The 22,874-nt window shown below is 44.8% G+C and overlaps 1 protein-coding gene across 1 annotated transcript in view; it reads left to right on the top strand.

Annotated features, from left to right (window-relative positions):
• Positions 1 to 22,874, top strand: part of CCDC110 (coiled-coil domain containing 110) — a gene marked incomplete at both ends in the record, with an annotated part of 61,458 nt that overhangs the window by 11,946 nt on the left and 26,638 nt on the right. The window contains 2 exons of the mRNA XM_082249281.1: positions 934 to 989; positions 3,993 to 4,103. Of these exons, the coding sequence (XP_082105407.1) occupies positions 934 to 989; positions 3,993 to 4,103 (167 nt within the window). The remainder of the gene's footprint in view (positions 1 to 933; positions 990 to 3,992; positions 4,104 to 22,874) is intronic.

The raw sequence follows: 22,874 nt of genomic DNA, 5'->3' as shown, positions 1-22,874 counted from the left end.
GGGGGTCTAAAAGGTGTAACTGTGAAGTTTCAGCTCTGTAGCATGTCCAGAACCAGAAAAAAAAGATCATATAGGTGTTAAAGTTAAAGGAGGGTCCCGACCCACATCCCTGCTCTACTGAAAAATGATCTTTTTTCTGGTTCTGGACATGCTACAGAGCTGAAACTTCACATGCACACCTTTTAGACCCCCCAGATACTAAATCCAAAGTCAAAATCAAAAAATCTCTTTTTTTTTTTTTTTTTTTTCAATAATTGGCTTTTTTATCAAAAATGACAATTTTTAAGAACTTTTTTTTGTGTGATTAATAGTTAATGGGGCATGACCCAGAACCCTGGGCACTTTTTAGGGGCGTTTATTGGGTTTTAGGGCTTAAAAATTGTGTTTTTTGATTACCGAAGTTCGGGTCCCATTGATTTCAATTGGGTTCTGAAATCCGGGCCGAACTTTCGGGAAGTTCGGATGTTCTGGCCGAACCAAACTTTTCAAAAGTTCGATCATCCTTAGTAGAGACCACTGCTGGCTTCAGAATGCAATCAATGGTCATAGACAGATGGTAGAGACCACTGCTGGCTTCAGAATACAATCAATGGTCATAGACAGATGGTAGAGACCACTGCTGGCTTCAGAATACAATGAAGACCCTTGGTGACCATTTGAGTGTAGCATTAAGAGCACTAGAGATGCTAATTCCTTTTCTACCAAAAGCTAAGAAATGCAATTTAGTTACATAGACAGGCCAGGTGTATTGGATTCATGTATGGAACTAGAGTATGCAGTTATGGCTGAAATTCAGCCGGCTTAGTTAAGGGTGTATAGATATAACTTTTTACATTAACCTTTCCATATACTTTCAGCTTTGTAGTAAACAGCATTTGAAATATTTTACGGGATAATGGCTTTACCTGTTTAACTAATCTTTTTTATTTACAGAGAATGTCTTCCAAATTGTGCAGGAGTTGAACAGACGGTCTAATGTCACCTTAGAGGTATATATTTTGTGTCATCTAATTTAGGGCAGATCTCCATCCTGTCTGATTCTCTACAACTATTTGGAACATTGCAACGAGCTGTTTCACCCTTTAAAAGTTCTCCAGACACCAGACTAGCTGTGAGCTACTTCTTGGCTTTCAGCTGAGACTCCTGTGTACCAGCACAAGTGAATTCTCCATTCATTGTTATGGGGGATTTAAAGTGGAACTAAAATCTCCTCTCCTTTACCGCTAAGAAAGCTTCCATCTAATGCCTCGTACACACGCACCGATTGTTGGCCGACCGATCGGCCGTCTTTTGTCCAGTGTTGTTGTGTTGGTTGAAATGTGCTCTAGACTGCACACAATTTTTTTTGGCCAACAACAACCAACTTCAGAAGTGATGTCATGTTCTGGTTTACTTTCCGTGTGTTTTTTCTTCTCTGAGCATGCCCATTCTTGCTCATCTGATTTTTGTCTGCCAAAATCTGTACTGACTGATGAACAATTGGCCGTTCTGTTGATGGCCAACAAAAATTTTATAGCATGCACACCAGATTTTGTTCGGCCGAAAAGTCGCAGTCGGTTGTCGGAAGCATCATACTAACAAGCCGACAATCGGCCGATCGGACGTTGGCCGAAAATTCACGGTCAACAATCGGTGCGTGTGTACGAGGCATTAGCCTCCGTTTGATCTGCAGTTGCTATGGCGCTGCACATGTGATTAGTTAGGACATAAGCTATTTGATGGTTGACACCTGTGACATGGCATGAAACTGTTTTGGTAAACAGGTAAATCAGTGGGTTTAGTTCTGCTTTAAAATAAAGCCTAACAATTACCTTTACTTATTTTTGCTCCATTAAAATTTCCACTGGAGATGTTTTACTATATCTGTGCATAAATTACCTTTTTGATATTGCTAGAAACCTTTAGACCTGAACTTTCTGTGCTCTGTCTGTGCACAAGGAGGTGTTATGGGGATGAAGAGATCTGTGTACTTTAAAAGCCATCTGGAATTAAAGTGATATTAAAGGCAGATTTAAAAAAGCAAAAAAAAAAAAAATACAAACATGTTATACTTGCCTACTCTGTAATCAGTAGACAAAATTCCCCTTGGGGTGGGATTTTAAAGGCACCAAGTACTAAATAATGTGAATAAAAATCAGTTTAATTTGTGTTAGCATAAAAATCCCATTGCTATACGGACGTGGTTATACATGGAATGCATATACATATCACACCAATGTTGATAGAGTGAAAAGGATTGACGTCCTCTACCCGACGTGTTTCGGGGCTTTTACAGCTCCTTCAGGGGTGTGGTTGGCTTCAACCTTCTACAAAATATAAGTACATTAATCACATCTTTGTACAATATTGTGGAATTATTCTTTGATCATTGCAGTCTTGGGTTAAATTTACATAGATTCCATTAATGTATACAGCATTACCATGTCAGAATTTAAAATACATTAAAAAAAAAACAAGATCTCAGGAGGGCTGCCACTGCAACTATATATATGATTAGCACACAGTAAATATGAGGCTATACTGCGGGTATGGTTGGTAAACGATATTTAGCCCAGCCAGTGTGATGCTTGGCTACTGAGGCCAGCCAGACAGGTTTTGCAAGTTAAAAAGGCATACACTGAACAAATGGCGACCATAATATATGTGGGGCATATGTTATATCTTATACAGGTGATCTACCTGTGTAGGCACACATTCTGAAGAAACGCATGCCCACCCTAGACCTTAAAGTGCATGGTGGGTGACCTATTTAAAAAACATTGGCTCATATTCAGATGCAGATTGTCCTATCCAATCAAATCTATATATATATACATGTGGGGTTGCTAATACATCAGAGTTTGGTCTAAGCCAGTGGAAATCGCATATATTGAATCTATTGGATCAATGGTCGATTCGCAGGTGGCGTATATATAGAACTATTTTAAGCCCACATAGAGACCATTAAAATACATAGATCTGCATTTCATTTGGATATTCTATCCCACTGCATAAGGTCAAAGGCTTAAAAGATCCCCCCTCTGTAACCAACAGGCCTATTTATTGCAGTATACCATACTGTTTAAGCCCTCATAAGTGTCTTTGAGACACATAGATGTGCATTACATTTGAGTATTTTATCCCACTACAAAAAGGTTAAAGGCTTAATAAAATCAATCTCTCTCTGTCTGTCTCTGTCTGTCTCTGTCTCTCTGTCTATCCCATTACATAAGGTCAAAGGCTTAATAAATCTCTACTCTATAACCAGCAGGCCTATTTATTGCAATATACCATACTGTTTTGAGCCCCCATAAAAGTCTTTAAGACACATAGATGTGCATTACATTAATGGAATTGTATCCCACTACATAAGGTTAGAGTCTTGATAAGTCCCCATTTAGTCTCTAACAGGCTTATTTATTGCAGTATGCAGATTCTAGTATGTGGCACAACTGATGTAATCAGAAAGTCATGGGTTACTTATAAAGAAGGGACTTACCCAGTCTCAGTGAGCATAAAATGTGGTCCATCTCTCCAGAGGTTTGAAGATGTTTAAACCTATGCAGGGTACTTGGCTTAAATCTGTTAATTTCTTCCTGTGTCCCACCCAACCCTAAAGGGCTTACAGCTGTGCATGCTGAAGCTGATTACTTGGAGCCTGTCCAGAAATGGCCCCCTGAGCCACTCTGCCTACTCTGTGTAATGGTTATGCACAAAGCAGCCCCTATCCTCCTCTTTTCGGGTTCCCCACTGACTCTCCTGGCCCCTCCCCCCTGCTGACTGCCCCCATAGCAAGTGGCTTGAATTTAGGATATTGGCTCTAAGAATGTGGGTTAAGTCTAGTCATATTTTTTTGGAGACTATATTGTAATGGTCTACAGACATCCATTTTAAAAATGGAGTGTGTGTTTTGGATGAATAAGCCTATTTATATGATGGCCCTTTTTGTAGGTCTTGATAATTAAAGATTGGTATTCTGCAATGATCTCAAGTTTTAAAATTGAATTTTTCAGATTCGTTCACAAATTGCTGATATTTTGGATCAAAGTATCAGTGAAATTGAACATTTTCGAAGTCATCTTTTAACATCTCAAAAGACTAGTGCAACACAAGAAGAAAATCAGGTATGTCAAGTTACCAGAATGATGTATCGTTGCAGTTTTATATTGTTTGTAAAGCTTTTAAACAGTCTTCAATCAAAAAAGAGAAGCATTCCTTAGCTTAACGCCCATCTCTGAAGAAAGAAAAAGTGCTTCCTTCCATTGGGGCTGTCTCCATACCACAAAGGCTTAAATGCTCATTAGGTCTAGCGGCAGCTAAAAGCTGTTTTACTTACACAATCCCCCACTCCCCTGGCAGCCAGTGCTCTCCTTTCCTCCCCTATGCTTCGGCAATGGACTGTCCCACTGCATTCTCATGTTCATTGCAGGGCTATGGGCTCTACATTGGTCTTGATGACAGAGGGCATCTTACAACCCAGGGGTGCCTACCAAAGCAATGCTTTTTGTGCCCCCCTAGATTTCTAATTTAATTCCGCCCCTGGGAGCCTAATTGTTCTTTAAAGTATTTGGTGGGGCTTACTGACCAATAAGGAGGGAGGAGGAGTGGGACTAATCTTGAATTCTGCAAACAGATTTTCATGTAAATTTCCCCTTCTCTCTGGATCTACTGGTCATTTATTTTAAGTTTATTTTTGGGACTCTAGTGAAAAAGAATAGGTTTTATAAATGTATCTTCCAAAAACAGGCATGCAGCCCCTTTAACAGAGATGTAGCACTACCTATGATCTTCACCATATTTCCCCCTGCCCTATCTCACAGTCCAACGCACTCAATGGCACGTGAATAGGTGCAGCATTGAACTTTGGGATACCATTGCTCTGACCTAAACTCCTACCTGAGGCTTGAGAGGAGTTTTTTTTGTGTACAATGTCAATCTTAGTTCAGAGGGCTTTCAAGGTGCACAGATTATGTTTTGCTGAAGAGTCACTTTATGCACATACCCTTTTTGGTGCTCTACCTGCTCTGAAAATTCACAACAGAAGCTAATCCTTGGGTCCTGGGGACTTGATGTCATTGTAAACAAGGCATATCTCACTTCTGATCATAGGCGTGCGCACAGGGTGTGCCGGGTGTGCCTGGGCACACCCTAATCACCTAGGGCACATTAGCATTATTGCTCTGTTTTCCAGAGAGGAGATTGGAAAGATCTCCCTCGGACCTGCTCTGCCATAAGAGAAGTGCCACACACTTCTATTTCACTTTGCCAGCAGGGAGAGTAATGTACCGGGGCCATATACATGTAGGCATGCATGTGTATTTAAACTTTGGGGTGCACACCCTAATGCAATAGGCTGCGCACACCTATGCTTCTGATGGGGTAGGGGATGGACCGATCCTGATTCTCTGCAAAGCAGGGACTAGAATTGATCTCTTGAAAGCAGCTGACTAGGCACACAGTTAACCTTTTGATCGCCCTAGATCTTAAACCCCCTTCCCAGCCAGTGCATATTTTTAGCACTGATCACTGGTTCCTGCAAAGTGTCGGTTAATGTCCGATAGTCCGCTGCAATATCACAGCCCCGCTATAAGATGCTGATCACTGCCATTACTAGTATAAAAAAAAAATAAGCAAATAAAAATTCCATAAATGTATCCCATAGTTTGTAGATGTTATAATGTTCGCATAAACCAATTAATTATACACTTATTGGGATTTTTGTTTTTACCAAAAACATGTAGCAGAATACATATTAGCCTAAATTTTTGAAAAGATTTTATTTAATTTTACTGAGTGTGTTTTTTAGCAGAAAGTAAAAAATATAGATTTTTTTTTTTTTGCGCAAAAAAATTAAAAACTCAGTGTTTATCAAATACCACCAAAAGAAAGCCTTATTTGTGGGAAAAAAAGACATGCATTTTATTTGGGTACAGTGTTGCATTACCGGCAATTGTCGGTTAAAGTAACACAGGTTCATATCACAAAAAATGGCCTGGTCATGAAGCAAAGTAAATCTTCTGGAGGTCAAGTGGTTAAAGTGAAACTCCAGCCCAACTTGCTGTCAGTACTTCTCTCCTTCCACTATTCTTCTTGTAGAGGGTGGATTGTAAATTTAGTTACATATTTGGACATTTGGAAACAGTGATGCTTTTGGCAATATGGAGAGCTTAAAGTGGTTGTAAGCCAAAAAAATAAAATAAAATCTTGTTTCCTTATAGCAGATTAAACAGCACAGTGCCTGGCTGATCCTGTCAGTTCCTGTGTCCTCCCTCTGTGTACTGACCACAATAATCATGGCTGCTCAGCCCTTATTACAGTTTTCAGTTTATGTGCCTCCGTCATCCGCAGCTCTCCTGTCGGCTCCTGTGTGTGAGTTGTCTCCGCCGCCCCCTGCCTGCTACTATTAGTGATAATGTAAATTGTACAATCAATGTCACTGCCAGGCCCTCTTTTATGCAGCCTCAATGCACAGTGTACTTGTGTTAAAAACGAAGCCTATAAATACCTTTTTTTTCCCCATATTTCTTCAGGCCAGTCACATAACTCCTGTCCTACAGGCTACAGTGAGAGGGGCTGAGCAGCCAGCACAGCGGTCACGTGACCTCCCCAGCTGACGTCAGAAGAAGGTGATCTTGGTCCCTCCCACTGTAGCCTATAGATGGAGTAGGAGAGCGGTCTGGAGTCACATGACCTGATCTGAACAGGAAAAAGGTATTTACAGGCTTCGTTTTCAGCAAACGCTTGCACCGTGTTATTGCTGCATAAGAGAGGGGCTGGCAGTGAAACCTTTTAAAAGGTTACAAAGACTTTAATCGATGGTATGTTTAAAATTTAACAGGCACACTTTATATGAATACTAACATTAAAACAAAAAAGTAATGTAGCCTGGCCTGATTTAAATGCATTTAGTCTTTTGCTATTTCTCTCCAGTCTTTTTTTTCATGTATTTGTACCCATTGATTTTACCAGTAAACATCTTCCCTGAAGTTTCTAATCTTAGGTTGTGACACTATCACAGTTTCTGTCTGTGGTAAAAGCTTTGTCACCCTGGTATATCCCACATGGAAGAAAAATATATTAAAAATATATTTAAAAAAAAAAATCATTTTTTATTTTTCCCAAATATATTGGAAATATATTTGAAATGCTACAATTTTGGCCATATTCAATATATTTCAAAATATTTTTTCCCTAAATATATTGGAAATACATGTCTCTTCCATATGCTGGCTTCCTCTGTGGACTCCAAACTGACGTGCCGATGCACCGTGTTCTAAAAACTCAGATCCCTGTTTTGTGTGCTGAAAATAAAATTCAAGTTTGGTGAATTCTGTTTCTTGGTTTGAATCCCAACCAGAACACCAGCATGGAGTTTGCTTGTTCTCCCGATGCTTGTGTGGGTTTTCTGTGGGTGTTTTTTTTTCTCATAATCCAAAGATTTGCTGGTAGGTAATTGTCCCCTATCTAAAATTGCCCCTAGTATGTATAAGTATGCATGTGAGATAGGGGCTTTAGATTGTAAGCTACTTGAGGGCTGGGGCCATTGTGAATGTACAATATTTAAAACGCATGTGTTAAATGTAAATTGTCAGCTCTATGTAGATACCTGTAATATTAAATATATATATGGCACTTTAAAAGCAAAAGGAAAGTACTAGATTGTTTGTTTATATCTCAGGAACATATTTATACTATTAACTTTTACAAAAAAGTTGGTTATTGTTTTTAAATACCCCTCAATAATACCAGACAGTCCCACTCGTGTAACACTCTAGTCATCCAATCGCCGTCCATTTCCAGAAGACCATCTCATTATTTAGCTATACCATGTTGATTTTCAAAAGAGAGTACTTGTCACTACCTATTGCTATCATTGGGGATGTTTACATTCCTTGTCATAACAATAAAAATTCTATTAAAAAAAATGTTAAAAAAATGAAAGGGACAGTGTAAAAATAAAATAAAAAAGGAAAATAAATGAATTAAAAAAAAAAAAAGCATTACTGTCCCCCCCCCCCCGCGCTCAAGTGCAAAGGCAAACGTGATCATCGTTCTCGTGTCATATGTAAGCAGCAGCTGCACCATGCATGTGAGGTATCACCGCGAATGTCAGATCGAGGGCAGTAATTCTAGCAGTAGGACCTCCTCCTGTAAATCTAAAGTGGTAACCTGTAAAGGCTTTTAAAATCGTATGTAGTTTATCCCTTCTGCACGGACGTGTGCAATTTTAAAGCATGTCAAGTTTTTGGTATTGTCAAGTACCTGATCCGAAGCCGGAGTGTAGAGAGGGCTCCCCTTGCGGCTAGGTGCAGAACACCCCTGGAGGTGAGACAGGGAGTGCAGTGCCCGAAGTAGCACGGGTTGCCGGCTGGGATGGCCAGATGGTGGCTGAGGCCAATGGGTGATAGGTCCAAGGCGGATCTGGAACACTTGGAAAGCCAGGCAGTTGTGCTGCAGGAACAAGGTGAGTTGGATAGCCCACAGGAGACTGGTACAGCGGAGTCAATAGCCAAGCCGGGTCAGACACTGGAGAAAACAGGGAAAGTCCAGGGACAAGCCAAAGGGTCAAAAGCCAGAGGTATCAAGAAGAGTCGGTGGTCAAGCAATCCGGGTCGGCAACAGGAAATCCAAGATAAAGGCAAAACAAGGCACAACGGACACAGGGAGCTGAAGATCATCCAGCAACTAGTGCCTGTCATTGCTGAGTTTAAATAGGCCGTTTGGCGCCAAGCGCCGTCACGTCCCGCGTGCGTGTGTGCGCATTGGCGAACGCACGTTTTTAGTTGAACTTGCCCGGAGTTGGCCGCGCATGCGTATTCACGCCAATGCGCGAATTCGCTGATTAGCCAAACTATTGGAGTTTACCTGACAGTGCCCCCCCCTGAGGGGCAGCCTCCGGATCCCCAAAAGGGCTTGTTTTCCAGGAAATCTTTTTAAAAAGTCCCGTAACAGCCTGGGAGCATGTATGTCTTGTGCAGGTTCCCAAGAACTTTCCTCCGGAGGGTAGCCTTTCCATTTCACCGGATACTGGGTTTGCCTTCCTCTTCTACGGCAATCCAGAATGGATTCAACTTCATACTCCGTTTCGCCATGAACTAGAACTGGAGGTGGAGGCAAATCGTCTCTATTAGGAAAGGGACCAGGATTGGCCGGTTTGAGCAGGGACACGTGGAACACTGGATGGATCCTGTACGTATTAGGGAGGCACAGTTCAAAGGCCACAGGGTTAATTATTCTCTTGATAGGGAAGGGACCAATGAACCTTGGCCCCAACTTCCTAGATGGGCAGGACAACTTTAGGTTAAGGGTGGACAGCCACACCTTATCTCCCACTTTCAAGGCAGGGCTGTCTTTCTTCCTTTTGTCATAAAACTGTTTGTAGTCTTCTTGTGCTTTTTGCATAGTCCTTTGTAGGAGTAGGAAATTTTCTTGGAGGAATGTTATCCTATCTTGCACAGCAGGTACAGTAGTTTCGGGCATCGGGCTGGACAGAAAAGATGGGTGGAACCCATAGTTCGCAAAGAACGGAGACTGATGTGTGGAAGCGTGAATGGAGTTGTTGTATGCGAACTCGGCACACGGGAGCAAGGCTGCCCAATTGTCCTGTGAGAATGTAGAGAAACAGCGGAGGTATTGTTCAAGGGTCTGATTTGTCCTTTCTGTTTGGCCGTTACTTTGCGGGTGATACGCTGATGATAGACAGACCTCGATATTGAAGATTTTGCAAAGAGCCCTCCAGAATCTGGAGGTGAATTGTACTCCTCAGTCGGACACGATGCTGCTGGGCAAACCATGTAACCTCACAATTTCTTTGATAAAGGTATGCGCCGTGTCCACGGCCGAAGGAGTGCCAACCATGGGCACAAAGTGAGCCATTTTAGATAGGCGATCTACTACCACCATGATTGTAGAAAATCCCTCTGGAGAAGGTAGGTCCACTATAAAATCCATGGATAGCATTTCCCAAGGTTGCTTAGGAACAGGAAGTGGTCTCAATAGACCCCAGGCTTGGACATGGCTGCCCTTACTCCGAAGGCAGGTCGTGCAGGAACTCACATACTCCTTACAGTCTTGTCTGACATTTGGCCACCAATAGGACCGTTGGATGAGTTCCAGGGTCTTACGGACCCCAAAGTGACCGGCTAATTGATGGTCATGGCATGCTTTAAGGACCGTGAGTCTGGCTTCCTGAGGTACAAAAATTGTATTTTTATGTAAGAAAAAAATTACCCTGTTTCTGGAGTGTAGAAGTCTCAGGGGCAGTGCATTGGGCAGAGGCCCGTTCAAGGGTGGTCCTGAGATCTGGCTGGATTAACAGAAAATTTTGGGCAGACAAAATAGTGCTAGGGGTGACATCCATAGGAGTTTCAGGGAACATCCGTGAGAGGGCGTCTGCTTTCCCGTTCTTGGATCCTGGCCGGTACGTAAGATGAAAATTAAATCTTGAAAAGAATAGGGCCCATCTGGCTTGTCGTGGTCTCAAGCGTCTGGCAGATCTGAGATACTCGAGATTTTTATGATCTGTAAAGATCATAATTGGATGGGCTGCGCCTTCCAACAAGTACCGCCACTCTTCAAGTGCTGCCTTGATGGCCAGCAGTTCTCGGTCCCCTACATCATAGTTCTTCTCAGTGAGCTTTCGAGAAAAAAAAGCTACTGGGTGGAGCAGAGCTTTAGGTCCCTGGCGTTGCGAGAGGATTGCTCCCGTGGCTACCTCTGAGGCATCAACTTCAAGGACATAAGGCAAGGCCGGGTCCGGATGCTGTAGCACGGGGGCACTGGTGAACACAGCCTTAAGCTTGTCAAACGCTTCTTGAGCCTCTGAAGACCAGAGGAAGCGGGTGTGTTGCCGAGTTATCTGAGTAATAGGGGCAATGATGCGGGAAAAGTCTTTAATGAATCTGCGATAGAAATTTGCGAAACCCACAAACCTCTGGATAGCCTTTTTGTCCGTGGGAGCAGACCACTCCAAGATGGCAGACACTTTCTGAGGGTCCATTGCTATTCCATCCGTGGAAATGATCAGACCTAGAAACTGTATTGATGACTTCTCAAATTCACATTTTTCCGCCTTTGCATAAAGGTGGGAACACTGACAGAGCGGGATGGATTCCTCTGCAGTAACTGCTCAAGCAGCAAACACAGGCTCTGGTTTTAGCACCTCTCAGGTAACCATGGGGAATCTTCCCTCTTGCAAACCTGTTGGGTTTTTCTTTTCTCTCAATCATAGCTTAGGGCCTGGTGAAAGGGGCTCTCTCCTCCACTGGGGGTGTCGAAAATTTGGGTGGCAGTGCTCAGACTAAATATTACTTAAATGTTTTGCAGGCCAAGGCTCTGAACAAAGTCCCGGTGCAACCACCCAAAAGGAAGTGCGCAGTTTGTGGGGCAAAACTGAGCTCCTCATGGAGTAAAGTGATCTGCCGCTCGTGCATAGACAATTTAGTGAAAGATGATCCAGCTGTATCCTCACAAAAGATGCTTGCATTGGTTAGAGATGAACTAACCTCTACCTTCAGTTCCTTTAAGAATTTTATTGACAAAATGCAGACACCCTATCGGAGTCAGGGCTTGGCTAGGCCTATGGCTGGAGTTCCTCTGCAGGGTGCAGGTATGGATCCTGGAGATGAGTCTGCATCTCCCCATTCCTCACAGCAAGAGTTAGGATCAGGGGAAGAGCCTAAGGATAGGGAATTTGTTAAAGGCTCTAGATACAAATTGTCATTAGAGGATGTATATGATCTATAAAAAGCTGTCTATGTCACGCTTGATATTGAAGAGGAGAAGGTTCAGTTATCAAAACATGATCTTATGTATGAAGGAATGCATAAGAAAAAGGCCAGGATTTTTCCTGTGAACAATTCCCTTCTAGATACGATTTGATTAGAATGGGAAAATCCTGAAAGAAAACCATTTTTCTCCAACAACCTGAAAAGGTTTCCTTTTGATGACATGGCTCAGCCATGGAACAAGTATCCCATGCTGGATGCTCCCCTCTCAAAGATTTCCAAAAGGATGGATCTAGCCTTTGATGATATGGGTACACTTAAAGACCCCAGGGATAAGAGGGGGGATATCTTGTTGCGCAGGGCCTGGGACGCGTCTACTATTATCCTCAAACTGGCCTTAGCGTCTACTTGTATAGCCAGACACCTGGAGTTATGGCTTTCACAAATAGACTCACTAATCTGCCGACACAACAAGGGATCATATTAAATCTTTTCAAATTCTTTTTCGGGCAGTAGATTTTTTTGTCTGATTCCTCCACTGATGTGGTTAGGATGACAGCTAGGACTTTGGTGTTAGTTAATTCAGCCAGAAGTCTCTGGCTTAAGACATGGTCAGAAGACCCGTCTTCTAAATTGCGCTTATGTAGTCTTCCCCTGACAGGCGACCATCTCTTTGGCCCCGGGTTACAACAAAGCTCTGGAACGTACTGCCAATAAAAAGAGCTTGTTCCCAGAAAAGAGGAAGTTCCCAACTCCTCGCAAGTTTTTTCGAGGGAAGGGAGGTAGACAGCAGAATCTGCAAGAAAAGGAGGCCAGGCCCAAGAAGCATTGGACTGGCCACAAAGGCAGAGGGGGGGGGGTCTTGTTTAACCCTCCTCAACAACCCGCCAAACTGCAATGACTCATTCCGCAGAGTGGGGGGGAGATTAAGGGCCTTCCTCCCACAGTGGAAAGAGATCACTTCAAGCCCTTCTTTAGATCTGGTGGCCAAGGGGCACAGACTGGAGTTCGATTCCCGGCCTCCGGTGAGATTGTTAATCACCAGTCTGCCCAGGGATCGAGTTCCAGAGGCAGAGCAGGGCAAGGGGTTTTACTCCCACATCTTTGTGATAAAGAAACCCTCGGGGATCGCTTAATACTAAATCTACGTGCTCCAAATCACTCGATCAGATACAAACTATTTCGCATGGAATCAGTGTATTCCATAAGAAATTTGCTTTACCCGAGGTGCTTTATGGCAAACTGGACTTAAAGGATGCTTACTTCCACATCCCTTTTCACCCAGCATACCAAAAGTTTATAATTCTAGCAGTAAGACTAGGACCGGGGATCTGACATTTCCAGTTCCAAGCACTGCCCTTCGGGTTGTCGTCAGCCCCACGCATCTTTTCAAAGGTCCTAGGGGAAGCATTGGCCCCGTTAAGACAAAAAGCAATTCTAATCATCCCATACCTGGACAACCTCTTAGTAGTGGCAGATTCTTATCAAAAACTAGAGAGGGATCTCCAGACAGCTCAGGAGTTCCTCAAGTCGCTAGGCTGGTTGGTCAACAAAAAGAAGTCTTCTCTAAAACCTTCTCAAAGAGTGACATACCTCTGGTACGAGATTTCCTCATTAGATCAAAAGATGTTTCTTCTGAGGGTAAAGATTTCAAAAATAGCTCGCATGATGGCATCCTTGCAGACCAACCAGTGGATCTCGCTCAGAGAGGTTTCAAGAGCCGTAGGCCTTATGACCTGCTGTTTTCGGCTGTGGCTTCGACAACGTCCTCTTCAACTATTCCTTTTAGGAATCTGAAACGGGTCTCCAAGTTCCTTGGAGTTGAAGGTGAAAATTCCCTCCAAAGTATAGAGAACCCTGTGGTGGTGGAGGTCGCCATTTCACCTCACAAGAGGGTTGGAATGGATAATTTCTATATAGGGAGCCCATCTTCAAGACAAGATAGCACAGGGAGAATAGTCCCCGCTGGAAGCAGGCGCGTCATCAAATCAAAGAGAGCTCCTGGCAGTGCAGAGAGCCCTAGAGGTGTTTCAGGCAGATGTCAGAGGACGCCACCTGCAGCGTAGCTCAACAAACAGGGGTACAAGAAGTCAATCATTGCAGTTCATAGCCCAAAAGATTTTATCTTGGGGCCGAGACCAATCTTGCCTCTATTTCAGCAATTCATTTGAAAGGAGCTCAGAATTGTTTGGCAGATCACCACAGCTGCTTCCAGGTGTGTCAGGACAATTGGTCCCTCAACCTGGAAATTTCTGCCAGGTGGGGTCTCCCAGAGGTGGACCTCTTTCCAACCCAAACAAATACCAAAAAAAGAGATGTTTTTTTTTTCCCCTGAATCCAAGGGATCAGTCTCTGGGGATCTATGCTTTTGCAAATTCCTGGCCTTTCAACCTCTGTTATGCCTTTCCTCCTATCAAAATAATCCCGGAAGTCCTCTGGAAATTTCTCTTGGAAAACACCAACTTGATTCTGATAGCCCCCTCTTGGCACAAAAGGTCATGGTTTTCATGCCTACAGGCACTAGCCTCGGAGCCTCGAATGGCTCTACTTTTTGAGAGAGGATGTCAGGAAAGGAATCACCATTCAGCAGCAATAGATCGCCGGATGCAGAGCAGGTGTGTCACCACGCCCATCTCCCCAGCCCTGGCCCTATATAAGACGCTCTTCCGGTGTGCTCAGTGCTGGTTTATCGTCAGCTCCTGTACCCGTGACCTGTCCGTTTACCTGTGTTCCTGTTTTGACCCGGCTTGCTTCTTTGACCTGTCTGCATCTTCTCCCTTGATCGACCTTGGCTTGCCTGACCACTCTTTGCTCTGACACCCCTGCTGGATCTCCTGTGTACCGACCTTGGCTTGGATCTCACGGACTCTCTCTTGTCTTGCCCCTTTGCTACCTTCCACTTGGCTCATTACTTCCGGACTGATTAACTGTGTATGACCCTCGGCCTGGCATTAACCTTGTGTCTTTTTCCACTGAGCACCTTTAGATCTCCTGGAAGCGGTCCTGGGTGTCCATACCATACCATCCATCCATCCGGATTTCACCAGCATCCAGTGCTCCTTGGGACGTGTCATCTCCTGTCTCACCTCAAGGGGTGATCCGCACCGAGCTGCAAGGGAAGCCCTCTCAGCACTTCGGCCTCAACCAAGGTACCTGACAGCATAAACCAGCCATGTCAGAGGCCGACAGAGGTGCTTCCCCGCTCGAGGCTTTATGCCAACAGGTTTCAGCCCTAACCCAAGCCGTACAAAGACTGCAAGATGGCTACTTCCAACTGGAAGGTCGGGTAGTAAACCTAGCCGGCTCATCTCTTCCGAATGATCCTAATCAGCCTGCCACTAGCTCTTTACCGGCTCCTTCTCAACCGGATCAAGCTAGCTCCGCCCATTCAGCTTCAGCTCCGCCACCAGAGCCACGGGTGCCCACGCCTGAACGCTTCCGTGGGGAGCGAAGGAAATTTAGGGCTTTCAAAAATGCCTGTTTATTATATTTGGCTCTTCAGCCCAGGACCTTCTCCTCGGAATCCATTAAAGTGGGGTTTATAATCTCCTTATTAGCTGAAGAACCCCAGACTTGGGCACACAACCTCCTTGAACAGAAGAGTCCTACCTTGAACTCAGTAAGCTCCTTTTTTGAGGCCATGGCCCAGCTATATGAAGATCCTCAGCGCACGGTCACAGCAGAGTCTGCTTTACATGCCTTACAGCAGAATAAACGCCCGGCCGAGGACTACACTGTAGACTTCCGTAGATGGGCAGCCGACACGGACTGGAATGAGGCGGCATTGAAATACCAGTACCGTCATGGCCTCTCTGAAGCTCTAAAAGACGAGCTTGCTCGGATAGAGACACCTGCATCCCTGGAAGACTTGATCTCTCTAGCCATCCAAATGGACAGGCATCTGCGGGAACGACGCTCAGAACGCCTCCAGGGGGCCCGAGCTTCTTGGGTGATGCCTAAGGTCCCGTTTGCCGCCTCTCCTCCCCCTGCACCAGCTATGAATGCCTCTGCGGACGGTGAACCCATGCAGATTGGACTAATTCGTTCCTCCCTAACACCCGAAGAGAGACAACGTCGCCGCCAGGCTAACCTCTGTCTATACTGTGGAGCCTCCGGCCACTTCCTCCGCAACTGCCCCGTGAGGCCCAGTAAGTGCTATTCACGGTCTGTCTTGAACTGTCAGGTCTCTGAGCCATCCCCTGCTCACCTTATCCTTCCTATCTCCTTACAGGTAGCAGAAGAGAAGATCCAGCTCACGGCAATTGTTGACTCCGGAGCTTGCAGTTGTTTTCTGGATTGTACACTAGCAAGGAAACTGGGGGTCCCCCTACAAATTAAGGAGCAACGGCTTCAAGTCTTTCTGGCCGACGGGTCCCTGCCTAGTTCCAGACCTGTGACCAGAGAAACCTATCCGGTACTCACTACCACAAACTCGGGCCATCAAGAGCTCCTCCGCTTTGATGTCTTGTCCTCTCCCTTATTCCCGGTTATCCTAGGCCTTCCATGGCTCCAGGCTCATAACCCACAAATTGACTGGGTGAAGAAGAGGATTTCCTTCTCGTCCAAATATTGCCTGGACCATTGCTTTCCCCCTGGACCCAACGCTCCTGCCACATGTCTGGCCGTTCAGCCAGCCCTAGACCTTCCTGAAGACATTCCCGCAGCCTATCAGGACTTTAGGGATGTATTCGACAAAAAAAAGGCTGATGCTCTACCCCCTCACAGGCCCTACGACTGCCCCATTGAGCTTCTTCCAGGAGCCGAGATCCCTTTTGGAAGAATATTTCCCTTATCTGAGAAGGAATTAGAAACTCTTCGGACTTATGTCAACGAGAACCTGGAAAAGGGGTTCATCCGGCCCTCGTCCTCCCCAGCCGGCGCTGGAATCTTCTTTGTTGAGAAAAAAGATGGCACGTTAAGACCCTGTGTTGATTACCGGGAACTCAACAAAGTTACCATCAAAAATCGTTATCCTCTCCCCTTGATTCCAGAATTGTTCCAGCGCTTCCGGTCTGCCCGGGTCTTTACCAAATTAGACCTCCGAGGAGCGTACAACCTTATTCGCATCCGAGAAGGGGATGAGTGGAAAACGGCGTTTAGAACCCGTTTCGGCCACTTCGAATATCTGGTCATGCCCTTCGGGCTATGTAATGCCCCGGCCACATTTCAACATCTGGTCAATGACATTTTTCGAGAGTTCCTGGACAACTTCTTAATCGTGTACCTAGATGACATCTTGGTCTTCTCCTCCACTCTGGAACTCCACCGGATTCATGTCAAAAAAGTATTAACCACCTTAAGGAAACATGGGCTCTATGTGAAACTGGAAAAATGTGAATTTGAGAGGAAGTCCATCCAGTTCCTAGGGCTTATTATTTCAACTGAGGGTGTCTCTATGGATCCACAAAAAGTAAAAGCCATTTTGGAGTGGCCAGCCCCCACTGATAAGAAGGGAGTTCAGCGATTTGTGGGCTTCGCTAACTTCTACAGAAGATTCATAAAGGGATTCTCAACAATTATCGCACCCATCACCCAACTAACGCGCCAGCAGATTCGCTTCCGCTGGTCACCAGAGACTCAGTCAGCTTTTGATAAATTAAAAAGCCTGTTTGTGACCGCACCTATTCTTCAACACCCCGACCCGGTCTTACCTTATATTCTCGAAGTGGATGCTTCGGAAGTAGCCACAGGGGCTATTCTGTCCCAGCGACAAGGCCCGAAGACCCTGCTACACCCAGTAGCTTTCTTCTCTCGGAAAATGTCACCCCCAGAGAAGAACTACGATGTGGGGGATCGGGAACTTCTGGCTATTAAATGTGCTCTAGAAGAATGGAGGTACCTGCTTGAAGGCGCGGCACACCCTATCATGATATTCACGGATCACAAGAATCTAGAGTATCTCAGGACTGCTAGACGCCTAAGACCTCGGCAAGCCCGGTGGGCTCTATTCTTTTCATGCTTTAATTTCCATATTACCTACAGACCAGGATCTAAGAATGGAAAGGCGGACGCCCTGTCCCGAATGTTTCCGGATACTCCCAGCACGACGGAGCCCAATACCATCCTATCAGCTCAAAACTTTTTTCTAATTCACACTGACCTACAGTTCACAATTCAGCAAGCCTCTACTCAATGTACTGAACTCGAAGCCGGTTCTCTAAATAAACGGGAAGGATTCCTCTGGCACCAGGGAAAAATTTTTGTTCCTACACAAGTGAGATTGTTGGTCCTTAAAACCTTTCACGACCACAAACTCGCTGGACATTTCGGGGTAAAAAAGACCTACGAACTTATCCAACGCCGCTTCTGGTGGCCTAAGCTACATCAGGACTGCAGAAGCTATGTAAATTCCTGCATCACGTGCCAACGTAACAAAGGGGCTAAAGTCAAATCATGGGGCCTGTTAAGACCATTGCCGATTCCCGAGCAGCCCTGGAAAGGTCTGTCTATGGACTTTATAGTTGAGCTACCACCCTCAGAGGGGTTTTCCACCATCTTGGTAGTCGTGGACCGACTCTCAAAAATGGCTCACTTCTTGCCCATGAGGGGCACTCCCTCCGCCCTGGAAACAGCCAACACATTTATCAAAGAGGTTGTCAGGCTACATGGACTTCCAAATAATATAGTGTCAGACCGAGGTGTTCAATTCACCTCTAGATTTTGGAAGGAGCTCTGCAAGTCCTTGTCGGTTGAAGTGTCCCTGTCATCTGCTTACCATCCACAAAGTAATGGGCAAACAGAGAGAACCAATCAAACCCTGGAACAGTACCTCCGATGTTTTTGCACCAGCTCTCAGGACGACTGGACCTCCCTGCTTCCATGCGCAGAATTTGCCTACAATAATTCCATACACTCCGCAACCAACCAAACCCCGTTTTGGGCTAATTATGGCTTTCATCCTTCTTTTTTGCCTAACTTGGATCAGGAAATAACGGTTCCCGCAGTCCATGATCGGCTAGCAGCCATTAAAACTAATTTCCAGTTGTTACGAGACAATATTCATAAAGCACAACAGGACTATAAGAAATTCTTTGACCTCAAACGGAGGGAGAACCCAGTGTACAAAGTTGGAGATCGAGTTTGGCTCTCTTCAATTAATTTGAAATTATCCTGCCCGTCCAAGAAATTGGGGCCAAGATTAATCGGTCCTTTTCAGGTCAAGAGAGTGGTGAATCCTGTGGCCTTTGAATTGGCCTTGCCCGGCTCTTTCAAAATTCATCCAGTATTTCATGCCTCGCTACTTAAGCCAGCGGTACCAAGCCCCTTCCCGGGAAGAGAAGAGGTACCACCTCCTCCAGTTTCAGTAGAAGGGGAGCCTGAATTTGAGGTTGAGAATATCTTGGATTGTCGACAAAGAGGCAACCGTACTCAATACTTGATTAAATGGAAAGGATATCCTCCGGAGGACAATTCATGGGAACCATTGAGTAACATCCACGCCCCTAAACTTTTGAGAGAATTTCACAAAAAATTTCCAGAAAAACATGGTCGTTGGGCATCCAGAGGCTGCCCCTCAGGGGGGGGCACTGTCAGGAAAGGAATCACCATTCAGCAGCAATAGATCGCCGGATGCAGAGCAGGTGTGTCACCACGCCCATCTCCCCAGCCCTGGCCCTATATAAGACGCTCTTCCGGTGTGCTCAGTGCTGGTTTATCGTCAGCTCCTGTACCCGTGACCTGTCCGTTTACCTGTGTTCCTGTTTTGACCCGGCTTGCTTCTTTGACCTGTCTGCATCTTCTCCCTTGATCGACCTTGGCTTGCCTGACCACTCTTTGCTCTGACACCCCTGCTGGATCTCCTGTGTACCGACCTTGGCTTGGATCTCAAGGACTCTCTCTTGTCTTGCCCCTTTGCTACCTTCCACTTGGCTCATTACTTCCGGACTGATTAACTGTGTATGACCCTCGGCCTGGCATTAACCTTGTGTCTTTTTCCACTGAGCACCTTTAGATCTCCTGGAAGCGGTCCTGGGTGTCCATACCATACCATCCATCCATCCGGATTTCACCAGCATCCAGTGCTCCTTGGGACGTGTCATCTCCTGTCTCACCTCCAGGGGTGATCCGCACCGAGCTGCAAGGGAAGCCCTCTCAGCACTTCGGCCTCAACCAAGGTACCTGACAGAGGACCTGCTGACTCAAGGCCCGATAGTTCATACTCGGGTGGCATCCTTAAACTTGACAGCTTGGTAGCTGAAAAGCAGATACTAAGCTCCCAGGGGTTCTCAAAGTTGTGAAAACTCTAATTAGTTCTAGACGGCCTACCACTAGAGCTATATACTGCAAAGTTTGGAAGAAATTAAACTCTTGGTTATCTGAGAATCCAAAAGTATCCCCTGATGTCCCATCTATTTTGGAATTTTTAGGAGGGTGCCGACAAGGGTCTATCACTTAGTACTTTTAAGGTACAGGCTGCAGCCATTAGTGTTTTTCTCCAGTACTCCCTTCTGGAGAAACTCATTATAGCAAGGTTTTTTAGGGCTATCATCAGTACAAAACCAACAGTGGTCAGATCGTGTCCTACCTGGGACCTATTTCTAGTCCTTCGGGCCTTGGTGACTGTTCCTTTTGAGCCTCTGAAAGATTTGTCAGTGGAAATTTTCCCACTGAAAACTGGGTTTCTGATTGTAGTTATGTCAGCACGCGGAGTCAGTGAACTTCAGGCCTTCTCAATTAAGGAGCCTTTCCTTATAATTTTTGACAATAGAGTAGTGTTAAAAACCGATCCAGGGTTTTTGCCAAAGGTAGCCACTTCCTTTCATAGATCACAGGATAGTGTACTACCAACCTTTTGTAATTTTCCAAAAAATTACAAAGAAAAAGATTTTAATTTTTTGGATGTCAGAAGGGTTCTTCTTGTCTACCTAGAGGTTACCAAGACCTTTAGGAAGTCTGAAACCTTATTTGTTCTTTTTTCAGGGACACACAAGGGTAATAGAGCCTCTAAGGCCACCATAGCCAGGTGGATTAAGCAGGAAATCTCTGAAGCCTACAGAGTTAAGAATGTTGCTCCACCTTTTGTCAACGCACATTCAACAAGAGCTTTGTCTACATCCTGGGCTGAAAGGGCTGGTGCCCTCGCCGGAACAAATATGTAAGGCAGCTGCCTGGTCTAAACTTTTGACCTTTGTTAGACATTATCGCCTGGACCTCCTCTCTTCCCAAGAGCAGGCGTTTGGTCAAAAGGTTCTCCAGGCAGTAGTCCCTCCCTAGACTGGTATGTTCTGGCTGATCGTCTCAGGGGCTATCCTGGAAGACGACTTGAGAAAAGCTGAGTTAGGCTTACCGATAACACCTTTTCTGAGAGTCTTCCAGGACAGCCGGATTCCCACCCGGTGCTGTATTATACATATGATTTATAGGAATGTCCAACAGTTCTCGAGAAATACTAAGGGGTGAGGACTGGAGTACCGCCTTTTATCTGGTAGGGTTAATGTTTTTCCTGTCCTGGTAGGAGGAGCCCTAGGTCTCATGGGCTGTCCTGGAAGACTCTCAGAAAAGGAGTTACCGGTAAGCCTTACTCAGCTTTTTTTCCCCCAACAAATTGCGTTTGGAAAATCGCTGCTCAAATACTGTGTGAAAAAAAAAATGCAACACCAACCATTTTTATCTGTAGGGCCTCTGCTTAAAAAAAAAAAAAAAAAAAAAAAAATAGATATGTTTGGTGGTTCAAAGTAATTTTCTAGCAAAACAATTTCATTTTTCATTTAAACAAAAAGTGTCAAAAAGGGCTTGGTCTTCAAGTGGTGGATGATGTGTGGCATAAGCTTCTAATATGTTACATAAAATGCCAGGACAGTTCAACCCCCCCCCCAACCCCCCAATGACCCCTTTCCAGAAAGTAGACACCCCAAGCTATTTGCTGAGAGGCATGTTGAGTCCACGGAATATGTTATATTGTTCCTCAAGCAGACATCCCAACCTGCAAAAACTCATTTAATGGAGGTGGCACTCTGCGCCCCTCCCCCCCCCAACCAATTTAACACGATTAGCTGAAATGGAATCAGTATACAGAGGTTTACTTCTTTTGAGAGATATTAAAGAAACACTCTAACCACCATGACCATTTTGGTGATTTGAAGTGGTCATGGTGGTAGGAGTCAGAAACACTGTACATGATGGGATGTTTACAATTCTGTGCTGGGGGCTAGTAGCACCCCTAGCACATGTGACTTACTGCTGGCAGGTACTGCTGGCGGGTCCTACTGGTGGTTACTGCTGGCGAGAAATACTGGCTCCTCTGAGACATATCAATGGAGTGTGAGGAGTGGCGCTGGAGGAAGCATGGAGAGCCGATTCTTCCTGTATCTCTCCTCTCACAGGCGGAGTGCATTTGATATTACTTCGCCTGTGAAAAGATGGAGCCAGAACTAAACAGGAGGCATCGGCTCCATTCTGACAGCCTGGAGCCAGGATATCGCACAGCACTTGCCGTTGTCAGAGCCACAGCCCGCATGCGGGAGACTTTGGATGTCTTCACAAATTTTGGGAATATTACACTTTTTTTCTTTTTTTTTTTACATTACGCAAACTTGTCCCTAAATTATATATTATTTCTAAGGGCGTAAATTGTTGATTTCACTCCTCGCAACCATTCAACTCCCCTCCCCCACAAATGGCCCCTTTTCAGAAATTAGACATCCCAAGGTATTTACTAAGATGCACGGTGAGTTTTTTGCAGCTCTCATTTGTTTTGGAAAATGAAGAAAAAAAATTGGAAAGTGTGTGTGTGTGTATACGTGTATATGTATGTATGTATATGTGTATAAGTATGTGTGTATATATATATATATATATATATATATATATATATATATATATATATTTACAATTTTCAAAACTTTGTGACAAAAAGCGAGATCTGTAAAATACTCAACGTGCCTCTCAGCAAATAGCTTGGCGTGTCTACTTACTTGACAGGGGCATTTTTTTTTTTTTGGGGGGGGGGGGGTTTGTGCTATCTTGGTATTTTATGGCCTCTGAAACTGTGATGGGTAATGAGGAGTGAAATCAACAATTTGCGCCCTTAGAATGCCTGAAGGCAGTCATTGGTTTTCGGGGACCTGTACGTGACTAGACTGCCAAAAAGTCTCTCACATGTGGTATCCCCATACTCAGGAGAAGCATCAAAATATATTTTGGGGTGTAATTGCACATATACCCATGGCA

Source organism: Pelophylax lessonae, assembly GCF_965119305.1.
Source record: "Pelophylax lessonae genome assembly, chromosome: 1".
NCBI classification, from domain to species: Eukaryota; Metazoa; Chordata; class Amphibia; order Anura; family Ranidae; genus Pelophylax; species Pelophylax lessonae.
Note: the sequence above shows the minus strand (reverse complement) of the source record. Positions and strands in the feature narration are given on the sequence as shown.